This window comes from Heterodontus francisci, chromosome 12 (genome assembly GCF_036365525.1).
Source record: "Heterodontus francisci isolate sHetFra1 chromosome 12, sHetFra1.hap1, whole genome shotgun sequence".
Taxonomy (NCBI): domain Eukaryota; kingdom Metazoa; phylum Chordata; class Chondrichthyes; order Heterodontiformes; family Heterodontidae; genus Heterodontus; species Heterodontus francisci.
In genome coordinates this window covers 22,712,047-22,731,824 of record NC_090382.1, presented here as the reverse complement: position 1 = coordinate 22,731,824, position 19,778 = coordinate 22,712,047, and the positions used below count along the sequence as shown (strand labels likewise).

Sequence of the window (19,778 nt, the reverse complement as noted above, 5' to 3'; positions counted from 1 at the left end):
GGTTAGAGTGACTGCCCTTGACATCAAGGCAGCATTTGACTGAGTATGGCATCAAGAAGCCCTAGCAAAACTGGTGTCAATGGGAATCGGGGGAAAACTCTCTGCTCGTAGGAGTCATACCTAGTGCAAAGTAAGATGGCTGTGGGTGTTGGAGGTCAATCATCTGATCTCCAGAACATCACTGCAGGAGTTCCTCAGGGTAGTGTCCTAGGCCCAACCATCTTCAGCTGCTTCATCAATGACCTTCCTTCTATCATAAGGTCAGAAGTAGGGATGTTCTCTGATGATTGCACAATGTTCAGCACCATTTGCGACTCCTCAAATACAGATGCAGTCACTGTAGAAATGCAGCAAGACCAGGACAATATCCAGGCTTGGGCTCAGAAGTGGCAACTAACATCTGCGCCACACAAGTGCCGGGCAATGACCATCTCCAACGAGAGAGAATCTAACCATCTCCCCTTGACATTCAATGGCATTACCATCGCTGAATCCCCCACTATCAACATCTTAGGGGCTACCATTGACCAGAAACTGAACTGGAGTAGCCATATAAATACCGTGGCTACAAGAGCAGGTCAGAGGCTAGGAATCCTGCAGCGAGAAACTCATCTCCTGACGCCCCAAAGCCTGTCCACCATCTACAAGGCACAAGTCAGGAGTGTGATGGAATACTCTGCACTTGCCTGGATGGGTGCAGCTCCAACAACACTCAAGAAGCTCGACACCATCCAGGACAAAGCAGCCCGCATGATTGGCACACCATCTACAAACATTCACTCCCTCCACCGACGCACAGTGGCAGCAGTGTGTACCATCTCCAAGATGCACTGTTGCAATACACCAAGGCTCCTTAGACAGCATCTTCCAAACCAGCGACCTCTACCACCTCGAAGGACAAGAGCAGCAGACGCATGGGAACAGCACCACCTGCAAGTTCCTGTCCAAGTCACACACCATCCTGACTTGGAACTATATCGCTGTTCCTTCACTGTCGCTGGGTCAAAATCTTGGAACTCCCTTCTTAACAGCACTGTGGGTGTACCTACCTCACATGGACTGCAGCGGTTCATGAAGGCAACGCACCACCACCTTCTCAAGGGCAATAAATGCTGGCATAGTTAGTGACGCCCACATCCCATGAATGTATAAAATAAAAAGTTAACTGTCAGTTACCGTAAACAGGTGCATTCTCCATGGCAATGCCTCTACCAACCAGCACTCTCTTCTCAAACAGTATAAAGCTGTTGTTTTCCCTTACATTGGTATTCTTGCAGATTGCCCTGATGAGTGCAAGGCTAAAAGCTTCGACAACATGTCTCTATTTTCAGCAATACTCAAGTTCTGTCCTACCAAATGACTTTTTATGCTTTACTTCATTACTGGTTAAGACTTGTTTAATAAACTGATACTTTTGGTGTTTAAAGAAACCTGGCTGGTGTGTTTTATTCTGGGAAAAATAGAATATATGATTGACTGTATCAGTAGATGCAAAAATTTAAATAAATGCTGTGGCGTGTGGAGAAGTGGGATTAGAATAAACAGTACACTCTGCCCGCTTCGGTCGTAACAACTTGGAAAGTGGTGGAATAAACACTCGTAGAATAAAGATGGTCAGACTGTGATTTAGATCAATTAATGTAAAAATTACAAATATATAGCTCAAACAGGGCATTTGGCCCAACCAGTTCACGCTCGCGTTAATGCTCCACTTAAGCCAATCAACAGTAAATAGATCAGTGGTATAAAACAAATACAAGATTTTCAGTTAGATAATTCAAAAGCAGCAATGACATCTTCAGTTAAACACAGGAAAAATAGATTAGGAGAAGTTACAGGCTCTTTCACTGGGGTTCTCAAAGGGGCACTTAAAGGGGTCTGCCATATTGGTTGGAACTTGGGAGAAAATGCATCTGGCCAGAGCACCCCAGAAGTGCCAACTGGTCAGCTGAAAATCACCAAGGCAAGGCGACAGGTGAACCCACAGAAAGCAGCCTTGATCACCGTGATTTTACAGGTCAGCCTCAACAGGCGACCCTCACCCGCTTCCCAGTGTCCAAGCGTGGTTTGTTCTGGTATAATTAAATAGCCCTTTGCTGTGGCTAGCCTAAATGAGACGCCCAAGATAGTTGGTCATGGGCCCATAGATTTATCAATTGGAAAGCAGTCTTCTGCTTTCACACTGTCACTCTGTCCAGCAAAGTCACAGTGATACAGGCTTGGTATTGATCTCCCCAGTTCAGCAAGCCCTTTCACCAGCCAAGACCCAGAGAAGATCTAGTCCCAAGTTATTACCAGTAAACTGGGTTGGTACATCCGGCCCAGCAGTGCAGCTGCCATTTCACCCTCTTCCCATCCTCTATCAGAGCCAGTGCAGCCAAATAGCATGCAGCAGCACCAACACTTTCCAACAAAGGACTCCCAGAGGAAATTGCACTTGGAATCCTGGAGCAAAATGCATCTGACCGTGCCAGATGAGAAAAGGCTGAGAAAAATGGACAATGGGAACTGATTAAACAAGGCAATTCCAGGTACACTGCCACGGAAGTCAGCACTTTTACAAGAAAGCAGTTGGTTAATTTCCACTTTCGTCTTGGTCTCTGAAATTATTTTCGGCTTTTGGTTAGTATTCCCTCCCTTCTACTAATTTCTGCATTTTTTTGTTCATAATTTTCCCTCTTTTTGGTTAACTAATTCCCACTTCTGACTTGGTCTCTGCAGATATTTTTCCATAGAACCATAGAAAAATCACAGCACTGCAGGCCATTCAGTCCATCATGTCTGCGCCTGCCGAAAAATCTAGCCGCCCAATCTAATCCCACCTTCCAGAACCTGGTCTGTAGCCTTGCAGGCTACAGCACGTCAGTTGCGTGTCCAGGTACCTTTTAAATGAGTTGAGGGTTTTTGCCTCCCCCACCGTTCCTGGCAGTGAATTCCAGACACCCACCAACCTCGGTGAAAAAGTTTTTCCTCATGTCCCCTCTAATCCTTCTACCAATTACCTTAAATCTGTGCCCCGAGTAACTGACCTCTCCGATAGGGAAAACAACTCCTTCCTGTCTACTCTATCTGGGCCCCTCATGATTTTATACACCTCAATTAAGTCACCGTTCAGCCTCCTCTAATCCAAGGAAAACAACCCAAGCCGATCTGATCTTTCCTCAGAGCTACTACTTTCATGCCTTGGTATCATACAGACCCCCACCTACCAAGAATGAGGCACATTAATTTCGCCACATGGACATTAAACTTCAAAATGTTGCTGGGAAGAGAAGGCCTGATACAAGGAATTGCCAAGCGTGGCCAGAAGGACATTTTTTGCATTGTAGCAGACAGTGTTGGAATAATGGACCAGTCCCTGCTCCCAACACACAGAACAGACGTGATCAGATCAGTTTAGTCACATGACTAACTGGCTGTTGCAGAGTTTTGAACTGAGAGTTTTAAATTGGACAAACTGTTTGAAGACAAGAAGCTCTTGACTCCTGGACTGAAGAGAAGAATCTCTTTCTCACCAGCTTCGGAATCCATTGAAGACACACGAACCCCAAGAGTCCTACAGTGAACAAGGTTCAAGAAGAATACTGGGCCCCAACGCAAAGCAAGAATTACCTATAAGCAAGGACTCAACAGTGAGCTCTTAGAACGGTAACAACTCTTCAGATATTGCCTCAACCCTTGCCACTTAATTTTTTCTTCTGGTCTTTTCTGTCCCTATCTGCTTGTGTGTATCACGTATGCATGCTTGCGTGGGCGCGTCGTAGATCTGTAGGCGTTAACCGAATTAGAGTTTAAGTTTAATAAATTTCACCTTTCTTATTTAAACCTAAGAAAGCCTGTTTGCCCTAATTTCTTTACCTTATAATTGGAAAGCGGTGAACAAGGATTCACCAACGGGGAACTCAAAACACGGTGTGTTTAAAATTAAAAGCCTGTTACGGTAAGACCAGGTGAAGGCTGAGAGGGAACGCTAGACCCCTTTCTCACCTGATTGTAACAATTTAAATACTGTGGAGTTGAGTTGCTTGCTGTTGAACCCTCCACGCAAGATATCATTTCATGTTTAGGTCATGGTGAGGTAACAAGGACAAAATATGTTCTTGCATGGTCAGGGGATTCATGTGCATAGTAAATTTAATGGAAGAAAATCTTAATTTTCCATGACCAAAATATTCCTTGTACCCTGATTTTCATATTTTCTGGTCACGTGAGTGTAAAAATAAAACCCTGTTATACTAAGACCAAGTGGCTGAGAGGGACCCTTTGACACCTTTCTCACCTGGTCTTAACACCTGGCAACATTCTTGTAAATCTCCTCTATACTCTCTCCTGAGCAATTATGTCCTTTCTATAATGTGGTGACCAGAACTGTACGCAAGACACCAGCTGTGCCCTAACCAGCATTATATACAGTTCCAGCATTACATCCCTGCTTTTGTATTCTATACCTCGGCTCATAAAGGAAAGCATTCCATATGCCTTCTTGACCACTCTATCTACCTGTCCTGCCACCTTCAGGGACCTGTGGACATGCACTCCAAGGTGTCTCACTTCATCTACCCCTCTCAATCTCCTCCCGTTTATTGTGTATTCCCTCGCTTTGTTTGCCTTCCCCAACTGCATTACCTCACTTTTATGGATTGAATTCCATTTGCCACTTTTCCGCCCACTCAACCAAACCATTGATATTTATTTATTTTATTTTTATTTAGTTAGAGATACAGCACTGAAACAGGCCCTTCGGCCCACTGAGTCTGTGCCGACCAACAACCACCCATTTATACTAACCCAATAGTAATCCCATATTCCCTACCACCTACCTACACTAGGGGCAATTTACAACGGCCAATTTACCTATCACCTGCAAGTCTTTGGCTGTGGGAGGAAACCGGAGCACCCGGCGAAAACCCACACGATCACAGGGAGAACTTGCAAACTCCGCACAGGCAGTACCAAGAATTGAACCCGGGTCCCTGGAGCTGTGAGGTTGCGGTGCTAACCACTGCGCCGCCCCTGGACTCTACGGCTATCCTCTTCACTAACAACGAGATGGCCAATTTTTGTGACGTGCAAATTTCCCAATCATGCCTCCCACATTTAAGTCCAAATCATTAATATATACCACAAAGAGCAAAGGTCCCAACACTAAGCCCTGTGGAATGCCACTGGAAACCGTTTTCCAATCATGAAAACATCTGTCGACTACTGTCACTGAGCCATTCCCCTGTATTCCATGGGCTTTCATTTTTCTGATCAGTGTGCCATGCGGGACCTTGTCAAATGCCATACTAAAATCCATGTAGACCACATCCACTGCACTACCCTCATCAATCCACCTTGTTACTGCCTCAAAAAATTCAATTAAGTTAGTAAGACATGACCTTCCCTTAACAAATCCATGCTGATTATCCCTGAACAATCCGTGTCAAGAACAAAGAACAGTACAGCACACGAACAGGCCATTTGGCCCTCCAAGCCGGCGCCGATCTTGATGCCTGTCTAAACTAAAACTTTCTGCACTTCTGGGGACCGTATCCCTCTATTCCCATCCTATTCATGTATTTGTCAAGATGCCTCTTAAACGTTGCTATCGTACCTGCTTCCACCACCTCCCCCGGCAGCAAGCTCCAGGCATTCACCACCCTCTGTGTAAAGCACTTGCCTCGCACATCCCCTCTAAACTTTGACCCTTGCTCCTTAAACCTATGTCCCCTAGTAACTGACTTTTGCACCCTGGGAAAAAGCTTCTGACTATCCACTCTGTCCATGCCACTCATAACTTTGTAAACCTCTATCATGTCGCCCCTCCACCTCCGTCGTTCCAGTCAAAACAATCCGAGTTTATCCAACCTCTCCTCATAGCTAATGTCCTCCAGACCAGGCAACATCCTGGTAAACCTCTTCTGTACCCTCTCTAAAGCCTCCACGTCCTTCTGGTAGCGTGGCGACCAGAATTGCACGCAATATTCTAATTGTGGCCTAACTAAAGTTCTGTACAGCTGCAGCATGACTTGGCAATTTTTATACTCTATGCCCCGACCGATGAAGGCAAGTATGCCATATGCCTTCTTGACTACCTTATCCACCTGCGTTGCTACTTTCAGTGACCTGTGGACCTGTATGCCCAGATCTCTCTGCCTGTCAATACTCCTAAGGGTTCTGCCATTTACTGTATACTTCCCACCTGTATTCAATCTTCCAAAATGCATTACCTCACATTTGTCCGGATTAAACTCCATCTGCCATTTCTCCACCCAAGTCTCCAACCGATCTATATCCTGCTGTATCCTCTGACAATCCTCATCACTATCCGCAACTCCACCAACTTTTGTGTCGTCCGCAAACGTACTAATCAGACCAGCTACATTTTCCTCCAAATCATTTATATATACTACAAAGAGCAAAGGTCCCAGCACTGATCCCTGCGTAACACCACTAATCACAGCCCTCCATTCAGAAAAGCACCCTTCCACTGCTACCCTCTGTCTTCTATGACCGAGCCAGTTCTGTATCCATCTTGCCAGCTCACCTCTGATCCCGTGTGACTTCACCTTTTGTACCAGTCTGTCATGAGGGACCTTGTCAAAGGCTTTAATGAAGTCCATATAGACAACATCCACTGCCCTTCCTTCATCAATCACCTTCATCATTTCCTCAAAAAACTCAATCAAGTTAGTGAGACACGACCTCCCCTTCACAAAACCATGCTGCCTCTCGCTAATAAGTTCATTTGTTTCCAAATGGGAGTAAATCCTGTCACGAAAAATCCTCTCTAATAATTTCCCTACCACTGACGTAAGGCTCACCGGCCTATAATTTCCTGGATTATCCTTGATACCCTTCTTAAACAAAGGAACAACATAAGCTATTCTCCAGTCCTCTGGGACCTCACCTGTAGCCAATGAGGATACAAAGATTTCTGTCAAGGCCCCAGCAATTTCTTCCCTTGCCTCCCTCAGTCTTCTGGGGTAGATCCCATTAGGCCCTGGGGACTTACCTACCTTAATGCTTTGCAAGACGCCCAACACCTCCTCCTTTTTGATAATGACATGACCCAGACGATCTACACTCCCTTCCCTAGACTCATCATCCACCAAGTCCTTCTCTTTGGTGAATACTGATGCAAAGTACTCATTTAGTACCTCGCCCATTTCCTCTGGCTCCACACATAGATTCCCTCCTCTGTCCTTGAGTGGGAACCTTTCCCTGGTTACCCTCTTGCTCTTTATATACGTATAAAAAGCTTTGGGATTCTCCTTAATCCTGTTTGCCAATGACTTTTCATGACCCCTTTTAGCCCTCCTGACTCCTTGCTTAAGTTCCTTCCTATTTTCTTTATATTTCTCAAGGGCTTCGTCTGAACTTGCCAAACGTATCCTTCTTCCTCACAGGAACATGCCGGTCCTGGATTCTAATCAACTGACGTTTGAAAGACTCCCACATGTCAGATGTTGATTTACCCTCAAACAGCCACTCCCAATCTAAATTCTTCAGCTCCTGCCTAATATTGTTATAATTAGCCTTCCCCCAATTTAGCACCTCCACCCGAGGACTACTCTTATCCTTGTCCACAAGTACCTAAAACTTACGGAATTATAGTCACTGTTCCCGAAATGCTCCCCTACTGAAACTTCGACCACCTCGCTGGGCTCATTCCCCAATACCAAGTCTAGTACGGCCCCATCCCTAGTTGGACTATCTACATATTGTTTCAATAAGCCCTCCTGGATGTTCCTTACAAATTCTGCCCCATCCAAGCCCCTAGCACTAAGTGAGTTGCAGTCAATATTCCCAGCACCTTTCTAAGTGGCAGTTTATCTTGTCCCTCAGAATTGATACTTATCATTTACCCACCACTGAGGTCAGACTGACCGGCCTATAATTATTTGGCCTATCCCCCGCACCTTTTTTCAACAATAGTGTAACATGTGCAGACCTCAAATCCTCTGGCACCTCGCTCATATCCACTATTTCCTCTTACAGATGACTATTTCCCTCAATTTACTAAATCTTGGAGATTTTAACTTGCTGCTTTCCTGCTTTTTGGTTACCCATTTCCCCTTTCCCCTCTGAACATTTCGATTTTCTGCTGAATCATTTCCCTGTGTTTTGGTTAACCATCTCGTCTTTCAGATTTCGTCTCGGCATGCATTTTTTAAACTTTTTAGTTAATCATTTCCTTCTTTTCAGTTTTTTTGTTCAAGATACCTCCACAACTTCACAGAATTGTTATTCAGTACCAGGTTTTACAACATTTAAGTAAAATAAAAATAATAAATGTTTAATTGTATAATTAATTTTTTGTATTGTGTTACTGGGGATTCAGAGAATATTTCTAATGGGAAGAGGGCCTCAGAAGCAAAAAGGTTGAGTACTGTCTTTTGGAGTATTATGGATATATAATGAAATTAACAGTTTATGTTAACCTTCCGAAGAGTTGCCTGCCTGTCAAATTGTTCGCGTTGGGGGGGGAGGGAGGGCACATTCCGATTTTTGTCTTACATTGGGGGGGGGGGGGGGGGGGCCCAGTGAGACAATTTTGGAAAGATAAGGGCATTACAAATTTATCAAAACAACAAATGTACATTTTTGTAAAGAAACATTAAATGAGAAGATTACTTTATTCACTTACTTTCTCATCACTATGTTGGACTCTGATTTAGTGAAATACCTGGCACTTTTTTTGCTTGCACACTTCTTGTAGCGATGCGGAGTCTTCCAGATAGATGTCCATCTGACAGGAGTGATCTTGATCACTCACTCTCTGATTCGCTCTCCCTGTATTCCCCGCCGTGTCGTCCTCGTTTTTTCGCCCTCTCCGGTTCCTCCTCTCCCTCTGACAGTTGCAGGGAGCAGGAGTGCTCAGCACAGCAGCTTTGTGGTTGGTCAGTTTAAAAAAAAACTGTGCTGAGTTTCACAGTTGACAGGTGCTGACATCAGAAACAGCGGTTTCTGAACTTTGGACAGATCGGCGTTTTCCAGCAGACGACTTAAAAAAAGTTGGAAAACCCCAAATCTGTCCGAAGTTGGGAAACTGTTTTTACCGCTCTCGTGCTTGCGATATTTTTTTAAAAGCTGGTCTGGAAGATGACGACGATGGGAAATTTCTCATCTCTGAAATGCATCTGCAGGCCGTATGGAAACCTTTGGCGGGCCGGATCCTAGCCTGTGGGCCGTATGTTGGACAACCCTGCTTTAGAGGGATCAGTGAATTTGGGAAAGCTAGACATACACTTTCTAATTCCTTTCAAGTACAATTGGTAGACACAAACAACACAATTATATCTAGAATTCAAATAGATTTACATGTCAAATTTATATTTAAATAAAACAAAGGATGTTTGTATTCCTGGGAACAAATTAACTGATTTCAAACTCTTTCAATGCACTGAGAGAACAACATCAAGGTCTTTGAAATGAATAGTTGCATACTAAGCCAAAAAGGTACTTCAAAATTCTTTATATTCAAGTACATCTAACACCAAACCACTAAACTTTCCAAGCCCTCCTGGAATCCTCACACAACCTGGCATGCACCTGAACTTAGCATCATGAGAAAAACTCTTGTGCCCATCTCCAAAGTGAACAAAGTAAGAATTTCCAGCAAGGATGCTTGAGGCCCATTGTTACCCATGTCTAATCAAAAAAAAAACTTCCTTCCACTTAGCATCGCTTAATCACAACTTGAACCACACTGCAGCATTCCCTAAATCTGTCTACATCTTCCTTGTGCCTACCTATCAAATCCTTGAGAAAATCTAATACAGAACATTCACATTTAATTCTGTCGCCAAGGTGAGGTGAGAGTGACTGCCCTTGACATCAAGGGAGCCCGAGCAAAACTGTAGTCAATGGGAATCAGGGGGAAAACCATGCGCTGGTTGGAGTCATACCTAGCACAAACAAAGAGGCTGTGGTTGTTGGAGGTCAATCATCTCAGCTCCAGGACATCACTGCAGGAGTTCCTCAGGGTAGTGTCCTTGGCCCAACCATCTTCATTCAGCTGCTTCATCAATGACCTTCCCTCCATCATAAGGTCAGAAGTGAGGATGTTCGCTGATGATCGTACAATGTTCAACACCATTCGCAACTCCTCAGATACTGAAGCAGCCCATGTCCATATGCAGCACGACCTGGACGACATCCAGACTTAGGCTGATAAGTTGCATGTAACAATCACACCACACAAGTGCCAGGCAATGACCATCTCAAACCAAAGAGTATCCAACCATCTCCCCTTGACGCTCAATGGCATTACCATCACTGAAGCCCACACGATCAACGTGGGGGTCACCACTGACCAGAAACTGAGCTGGAGCAGCCACATAAATGCTGTGGCTACAAGAGCAAGTCAGAAGCTGGGCATTCTATGGTAAGTAACTCACCTCCTATCTCCCCAATGCCTGTCCACCATCTACAAGGCACAAGTCAGGAGTGTGATGGAAAACTCTCCACTTGCCTGGATGGGTGCAACTTCAACAACACTCAAGAAGCTCGACAAAGCAGCCACTTGAGTGTCACCCCATCCACCACCGATGCACAGTGGCAGCAGTGTGTACTATCTGCAAAATGCACTTCAGCAACTCCCCAAGGCTCCTTTGACAGCACCTTCCAAACCCACAACCTCTACCACCTAGAAGGACAAGGGTAGCAGATACATTGGAACACCACCACCTGCAATTTCCCCTCCAAGCCAAACACCATCCTGACTTGGAACTAGATCGCTGTTCCTTCACTGTCGGTGGATCAAAATCCTAGACCTCTCTTCCTAACACTGTGAGCGTAGCTACACCCCAAGGACTGCAGCAGTTCAAGAAGGCAGCTCACCACCACCTTCTCAAGGGCAATTAGGGATGGGCAATAAATGCTGGCCTCATCAATGATGCGCACATTCCAAAAAAAAATAACCAAGGTCTGTATGCATGGTTTATTGATTAACAAGTTCAATTTCAAGACAATAATTAAAAATCTAGTGCATCTCTGTAGTACTCTCATATGCCCATCTAAAATTTGACTCAACTTCATAAGAATCATAATGGTTACAGCACAGGAGGCCGCCATTTGGCCTATCGGGTCCATGCTGGCTCTCAGCAAGAGCAATTCAGCAAGTCCCACTTCCCCGCCCTTTCCCGGTAACGCTGCAATTTTTCTCTCGAGGTATTTATCGAATTCCATTTTGAAAGTCACAATTGAATCTGCAGCCACCATACTCTTCCACGGTGTACTCCAGATCCTAACCACTCGCTGCGTAAATGAAAAAGTTCTCTCATGTCGCCTTTGGTTCTTTTGCCAAGCACCTTAAATCTGTCCCCTCTGGTTCTCTACCACTCTGCCAAAGGAAACAGTCTCTCTCTGCCTACTCTGTCGAGATCCCTTATGACTTTGAACACATCTATCAAATCTCTTCTCAACCTTCTCCAAGGAGAACCCCAGCTTCTCCAACCTATCCGCGTAACTCTTATCCCTGAAACCATTTTCAACCTTTGCTGCACTCTCGCTAAAGCCTTCACATCCTTCCCCAACTGTGGTGCTCAGAATTGGACACAATACTCCAATCAAGGTTAAACCAGAGTTTTATGAAGGTTCATCATAACTTCCTTGCTTTTTCAAAAAAAAAAAAGGTCTGTATGCTTGGTTTACTGATTAACAAGTTCAATTTCAAGACAATAATTAAAAATGTAGTGCACATGCCTTTTTAACCACTTTCTCAACCTGTCCTGCCACCTTCAACAATTTGTGTACATATCCCTCCAGGTGTCTCTGCTCCTGCAACTTTTAGAACTGTACCCTTTAGTTTATATTGCCTTTCCTCATTCTTCTGTCCAAAATGTATCACTTCACATTTCTCTGCATCAAATTTCATCTGCCACATGTCAGCCCATTCCACCAGCCTGCCTATGTTTTCTTTAAATCTATCACCATCCTCATCACAGTTCACAATACTCCCAAGTTTTGTGCCACCTGCAAATTTTGAAATTGTGCCCTGTACATCCAAGTCTGGATCATTAATATGTATCGAGAAAAGCAGTATCCCTAGTACTGACTCCTGGGAAACATTACTGTACACCTTCCTCCAGTCCAACAACCATTCACCACTACTCTCTATCTCATCACTCAGACAACTTTGTACCCCTGCTGCCACTATCCCTTTTATTCCATGGGTCTCAATTTTGCTGACAAGCCTATTATGTGGCAGTTTATCAAATGCCTTTTGGAAGTCTATACACAGCACTTTAATACACACTGTTACCTTTAACAAAAAAGCTCAATCACATTAGTTAAACACAATTTGACTTTAACAAATCTTTGCTGGCTTTGCTTAATTAGTCCACCCTTGTCCAAGTTAGTTAATTTTGTCCCATATTATTGTTTGTAAAAGCCTTCCTAACACTGAAGTTAAACTGACAGGCCTGCAGTTGCTGTGTTTATCATTACACCCTTTTTTGAACAAGGGGTATAACATTTGCAATCCTCCAGTCCTCTGGCATCACTCCCACATCGAAGGAAAATTGGAAGCTGATGGGCAGTACCTCCGCAATTTCCATCCTTGCTTCCTTCAGTACCCACTGATGGATTTCATTCAGTCCGTGTGAAATATTAACTTTAAGTACAGCCAGCCTTTCTCATACCCAATCTTCATCAATTTTTAGCCCATAGAGTGTCTCAATTACCTCCTCATTAACATGCTGCCAAAGTCATAGTGAAAGACAAAGTACTCATTGAGTACCTCAGCCATGTCTCAGCTTCCATGCATAGATACCCTTTTTGGTCCTGCATTAGCCCTACAATACCTTTAATCACCTTTTATTACTTATATGCCTATACGTTAGTTGCCAGTGTCTTCTCACACTCTCGTTCCTTTCTCACTTCACCTCTGAACTTCCTATGTCAGCCGAGTTCTCATTTGCATTATCAACCTGATATCTGTCATATGCACCCTTTTTCTGCTTCATCTTACTCACTATCTCTTCCATCATCCAGGGAGCTGTGGTTTTGGTTGCCCTGCCTTTCCGCATCGTGGGAATGTACCTTGACTGTATCCGAACCATCTCCTCTCTGTTACAGTTTCGCCTGCCAATCTCAGATTCCAGTTAACCCAGGACAGGTCTGTTCTCAACCCACTGAAATTGGCCCTCCTCCCGTTAAGAGTTTTTACTCTAGATTGCTCCTTGTCTTTTTCCATAACTAATCTTATGCTGTGATCATTATTACCTAAATGTTCCCCGAAAGACAACTGATCCACTTGACCCACCTAAAAGGGATCTAAAGCCCCTCCTCCTCCACCATCTCTCCAGCCATGCATTTATCTGCTCTATCCTCCTACGCCTATACTCACTATCGCGTTGCATTGGGAGTAATCTGAAGAATACTATCTTTGAGTTCCTGCTTGCTATTCTCTCTCCCAGCTCCCAAAAATCTGCCTGCAGGACCTCATCGCTCTTCTCATCAGTGTTGCTGATCCCAATATGCAGCACAAACTCTGGCTGTTCAGCATAGGCCATTCACAACCACTCGATCCAGGCCCCTCATTTCAATCAAATCTCCCTCAGCCTTCTCTGTTCCAGGTAGAACAACCCCAGCCTACCCAATCTTGCCTCATGGATGAATTTTTCCAGTCCTGGCAACATCCTTGTAAATCTCTCCTCTGTACCCTCTCTCGTGCAATTACATCCCCTATTTCATGAGGTGGCCAGAACTGTACACAGTACTCAAGTTGTGGCCTAACTAATGATTTATACAGTTCCAGCATAACTTCCCTGCTCTTATATTCTATATCTCGGCTAATAAAAGCAAGGATTCCATATGCCTTCTTAACTACCTTATCGACCTGTCCTGCTACCTTCAGGGATCTGTGGACATTCACTCTCCAAGGTCCCTCACTTGCTCTATATCTCTCAGTATTCTCCCATTAATAGCATATTCCTTTGCCTTGTTTGACCTCCCCTAATACATCACCTCACATTTCTCCAGATTGAATTCCATTTGCCACTATTCTGCCCAACTGACCAGTCCATCAATATCTTCCTACAGTCCACAGCTATCCTCCTCGCTATCAACCACACGGCCAATTTTTGTGCCATCTACAAGGATCGAACAGGATGTGTACTGAAGGCCTGCCGAGGTCGGGAAAAAGAACCCGACCCGAACCCAATTGATCCACAGCGGACCTGAGACCGACCCGGCCCGAGTCCCTCCAATTTTGCCCCAATCCGACCATCCCTTGACTTAGCTTGCGACTGGGAAGCTCCACAAAGCTGCAGCGCATGCATGATGACGTCATAGTGACGTCACTTGCTCAATGCGCAGCCTCACTTTCGTCCCGGACTCCCAGCTCAGGCAAGTTTTTAAATTCCAATACTTCCCAGAGGAGCACTTACCATGTGTGCCCGGCCTGGCCCAACCCGAGCTGAGCCCAAAAGCCGGACCCGAAAGAGGGGCCCGACCCGACTCGAACCCGACGCATGTCGTCGGGTTTGTGTTGGGTAGCAAGCCTTTAACGTGCTTTCCACAGGACTGACATGTCCTACCCTGCCTCTATTTATTAACTAGTTTATTTCTGTTAAGTTTAAAGACTTAAAGACATATAAAAGACACATATAAAAAATTTTGCTCCCTGGAGCAAAGGAGATTGAAGGGAGATGTGATAGAGCTGTACCAGATGACAACAGGCTTGGGTAAGTTAGACAAGGAAAAAATGTTCCCATTAGCAGATGGTACTAGGACTAGGGGACACAGATTGAAGGTTTTAGGCAAGACATGTAGGGGGAAATGCGAATAAGAAATTTTTCTTTTTGCACAGTGAGTGGTAATGACCTGGAACTTGCTGCCCACCAGGGTGGTGAAAGCAGAGATAATCAATGATTTGAAAAGGAAATTGGATAGATACTTGTAGGAAATAGAATTCCAGGGTTATGGGGATCGAGCATGGGAGTGGGACTGACTGGATTCTCCATGGAGAGCCGGCATGGACTCGATTGGCCAAATTACCTTATTCTATGCCAGAAATGACTCAATAAGTTGCAGATTCTTAGCTGAGTTAGACACACTTCCCTAGCTTAAAGGGCAAAAATAAAACTGCATTACTCACCAGCCAATCACCTCTGTACTGTCCTGTGATGTCACTCCTTGAATTTTTTGTTGTTGTGTTGATTTTGTAGCTCCACTCCTTGTCATTGAGTTAGACAGCACAGAAACAGGGCCTTTTTGCTCCGGCATCAAGCCTATCTATTCTAATCCCATTTTATAGCACTTGGTCCGTAGCCTTGTATGCTACGGTGTTACAAGTGCTCATCTAAATACTTCTTAAAAGTTGTGAGTGTTCCTACCTTCAGGCAGTGTGTTCCAGATTCTAACTAGAGGCCTAGTTAAGGTCAGGAAAAAGATCACGACCCGAACCCAACTGAACCACAGCAGACCTGATCCGAACCCGCCACCACTCGACCATCCCTTCACTTCGCTTCCTGACACCAAACCTGCAAGAAGCTGCAATGCATATGCGATGATGTCATACTGATGTCACTCGCTCACTGCGCAGACTCAGTTTCATCCCAGACTCCCAGCTCAGGTAAGTTTTTTATTTTTATTTCTTACCAGCAGAGCACTTACCGTGCGTGTCCGGCCCGACCCGAGCCCGAAAGCCGGCCCTGGAAGATGAGCCCGACCCGACACAAACCCGACACATGTCGCCGGGTCCCGTCAGGTTCGGGTCGGGTAGCAGGCCTCTAATACCAACCACCCTCTGGGTGAAACATTTTTTCCTCAAATCCCCTCGAAACCTCCTGCCCCTTTCCTTAAATCTATGCCCCCTGGTTATTGACACCTCCGCTAAGGGAAAACGTTTCTTCCTATCTACCCTATCTATGCCCCTCATAAATTTTGTATACCTCAATCATGTCCCCCCTCAGCCTTCTCTGTTCTAAGGAAAATAGCACTAGCCTATCCAGTCTCTCTTTATAGCTGAAATGCTCCAGCCCAGGAAACATCCTGGTGAATCTCCTCTGCACCCTCTCGAATGCAATCACGTCCTTCCTATAGTGTGGCGACCAGAACTGTACACAGTACTCCTCGTTTTATCTGTCACCGCTAATCTCACTCTCATTTTGAGTTACCTTAAATGTTTTGTGCCTCTACTACCCTATCTACAATTGTTTGGCCAAGGATTAATCAAAGCACCTAACTCACCACCTAACATGGCATTTTAAAATTTACAATATTTCCCAAAGCAAAATCTAACTTGGGACACATTTGTTGCAAAAACACTGCTGTAATCTTCACTGTGTTAATACTTCAAGAACTGAAGATACATACTGCAGATGCAATCAAGTGTAATGACATACTACAACTTGCGACACTGCATTATTTATCAATGACTTCTTAAAGATTTAGAGATGCTAAAACACAATAATAATCCACCAATAAAGATCTTAGCATGCCTTCATATCAATATATGTAGAGCAGTGTCCTCAGTACCTTGCTCTACGGCAGCGAGGCCTGGACAACGTATGCCAGCCAAGAGCGACGTCTCAATTCATTCCATCTTCGCTGCCTTCGGAGAATACTTGGCATCAGGTGGCAGGACTATATCTCCAACACAGAAGTCCTTGAAGCGGCCAACATCCCCAGCTTATACACACTACTGAGTCAGCGGCGCTTGAGATGGCTTGGCCATGTGAGCCGCATGGAAGATGGCAGGATCCCCAAAGACACATTGTACAGCGAGCTCGCCACTGGTATCAGACCCACCGGCCGTCCATGTCTCCGCTATAAAGACGTCTGCAAACGCGACATGAAATCGTGTGACATTGATCACAAGTCGTGGGAGTCAGTTGCCAGCATTCGCCAGAGCTGGCGGGCAGCCATAAAGACAGGGCTAAATTGTGGCGAGTCGAAGAGACTTAGTAGTTGGCAGGAAAAAAGACAGAGGCGCAAGGGGAGAGCCAACTGTGCAACTACCCGACAAACAAATTTCTCTGCAGCACCTGTGGAAGTGCCTGTCACTCCAGAATTGGCCTTTATAGCCACTCCAGGCGCTGCTTCACAAACCACTGACCACCTCCAGGCGCGTATCCATTGTCTCTCGAGATAAGGAGGCCCAAAAGAGTGTTGCAAATATACAAGTCATAACATACTCATTATGCAAATAATGGCTGAGCAACGTTGTTTAAATATTGCCATGGGGGCTAGAAAAAAAGTTATGAGAATGCATCACTGCTGCACTAATATGTCAATTAAACATTCTCTCGTTTGTATTTGGAACTCTAAGCAAGTTACACAACTTTTTCCATTTAACTTGAAGCCAGGAACTTGGATTATTTCCGCAACCTGGCGTGAGCAGCTGTTGCTGATTTGGCCAAATTGCCAGTTTCGTATTACACTTTGATCTTCATGCAAACACAGCCTCAATGATGATTCAATTTTTAACCTGTTGAAAATTATGTTTAATGAGAAAATTGCAGTAAACATGCATGATCCACCATTGTCCGTTAATGTACAGTTGCCATTAGAAAAGGTATAAACAAAAGGAACAGCTTCTATTAAATCTACCTATTTCCCCGACAAATGAGGTTCACCTGGATTGATTTAGGGCCCATTTCTGGACACCTGTAGGAGAGTGAGGCAGCTTTGAAAACTGCCTCAGGTTTCTCAGGTTAATCTATCTGCCAGTTTCATTCAATTATACCTACAACAGAAAACAAAGTGATAGGAGGGGGAAAAAGAGCAATAACACGGAAACAGAAATACAGAAATACAGAAACAAAAAAAGCAAAAACTCAAATACAAACAGTAGAGAATCCAACATACAGATAAAAATGCAGTTAACAGGGCACACAAAAACCAAAGTAGAAGCTATATTCCTAATTGTATGCTATTATTTTGAGTGCTTTGAGCATTCACACTGTGCCTGAAACTTAGACGCCCCTTTAGCAGATACAGGCAAATTATTATTTGAGGTCTTGGTATTTTTGCATATAGTTTTTCATCATTTGTCTGCATTCAAGGTGACAACAGAGTACTGGGGAACAGTTTCTATTTCGAGAACTCAGTGACAGCATTAAACACTCAGATCAGGTGAAGTGTGGTTAGATACAAAGTAAAGCTGCCTCCACAGTGCCCAATATGTCTCAGCTCCAATGTCAGAAAAGCAGCTCCGAATGCACCAAGATGGCACTTTTCCATTTTCCACTCTTAATCCTGTGGTTTGAATGAGACTGCAATTTTGTCATTTCATAATGAAAAAGAGCCAACTTTGTGCTGTAGTTCAGATTATCCACATTCATATCAGATAAGAATCACAGCCAGCACAGACAACTCTCATCCCATCTATCCAGCTGGGATCTGAACCAAGTTTCAGAGGTGACAGGTCAGCGTCTAACATCTAACCTTTTCTATTTTCATTTTACCTGAAACAAGCAGCTTTTAAGCCAATATCAGAACTGAACATTCCAATGATCCTTACCTGGAAATTTGGTGCCCAGCATACAAAAGTAGCGCAGTCAAAACATACAGATATAGCTGGACCAGGTGCTGCCGAGGCAAAGTGAGGAGAACAAGGCTTATTATATATCCTGAAAGACAATAAAAAATGAACACATTCAATCACATTTCTTTAAGCGGTCTAAGCATCTGACTTTTTTGGGAGCTAACACGGAGTGCTCTGTATTTATCTATATGATAGCATATCCCAGGGATGTACCAAGAGTACCATTTTGTGAACTAGACCATATTCTTGTGTCTTTCAAAGGTGCATTTCTTCAATCTTTCCAAAGACAAACCGAATTAACATGAGATGAGATGAGTCTTGGCTTGAATAGTTAAGCTGCTTTATTGCACGGTTTTATTCCAAATTGAATGTACAGAATAATAGTGATTAAATACACTTTGTTCAATTAATACAACTTATCTCTCATAATGATACAAAATAAACAATACATCGTGCTTCCCAATGTCTTACTTGATGAATCGGAGATCTCCTATCGTCGAATACTTCCAACCTTTTCACCTCAGCAAACGCCTTTGCAATCTATTTCATTCACCAGAAGCATTCGTTAAAAAAACTCCAGTGTCAACTTTTAGTTCAAACTGATCCCCAAAACCCAGAGCAGAATCCACCAGCCTAACCTGACAATGATCAAGGATTTTCTATGAGTAGGTTGTTGCAGCAACAATTACTGTGAATGTCAAATTATCTTTCACTGTCTCCAAGATTTAGGCTCATCTGTCCTATCTGAAACCAAATAAAAATCTGTAAGCTCCGTTATTTGGTGAATTTAACCCCTCGAGAGCTATGAATAGCTTAATGATCGCATTTTCAAAACATATTGCATTAAGATTTCCCCTACGACAGTGTAGATGGAAATCATTAAAAACAAAATGGGATCAGAATAGATAGGCTTGATGGCCGGCACGGACACAGTGGACCAAAGGGCTTGCTTCTGTGCTATATAACTCTAAATAGTTCAACGAACTGGATTATTTCCTGAGACAACATTGGTTCAAGGATAAAAGTGAATACTGCACCTTTTATACTGAGCCCAAACATTCATCAACAATCAAAAATTATCAGAACACCGAAAGTCAGCAGCACTCAAGATTCAAGCAGTAATTCCAGATAACAGACCAGCAATAGTCTTTGGTGTAAGGGCCCAGTACTTTTTCACATTAATTTCTCCCACCCCAATGTATAGGGTGTTCCCCCATCGCAGTCAGTTGGGATGTTTACTAACCCAGGTCTGAAACCAAACTCTTAGAATTTGTTTGGTATAACACCATCTTGAATG

At 44.0% G+C, this 19,778-nt stretch overlaps 1 protein-coding gene across 2 annotated transcripts in view; it reads right to left on the bottom strand.

Moving 5' to 3' along the window:
- rnf145a (ring finger protein 145a) overlaps positions 1-19,778 on the bottom strand; it is a 135,702-nt gene that overhangs the window by 47,086 nt on the left and 68,838 nt on the right. For both annotated transcript variants that reach the window (XM_068043195.1, XM_068043196.1), the window contains exon 2: positions 18,458-18,566. In XM_068043195.1, coding sequence (XP_067899296.1) covers positions 18,458-18,566 — 109 coding nt within the window. The remainder of the gene's footprint in view (positions 1-18,457; positions 18,567-19,778) is intronic.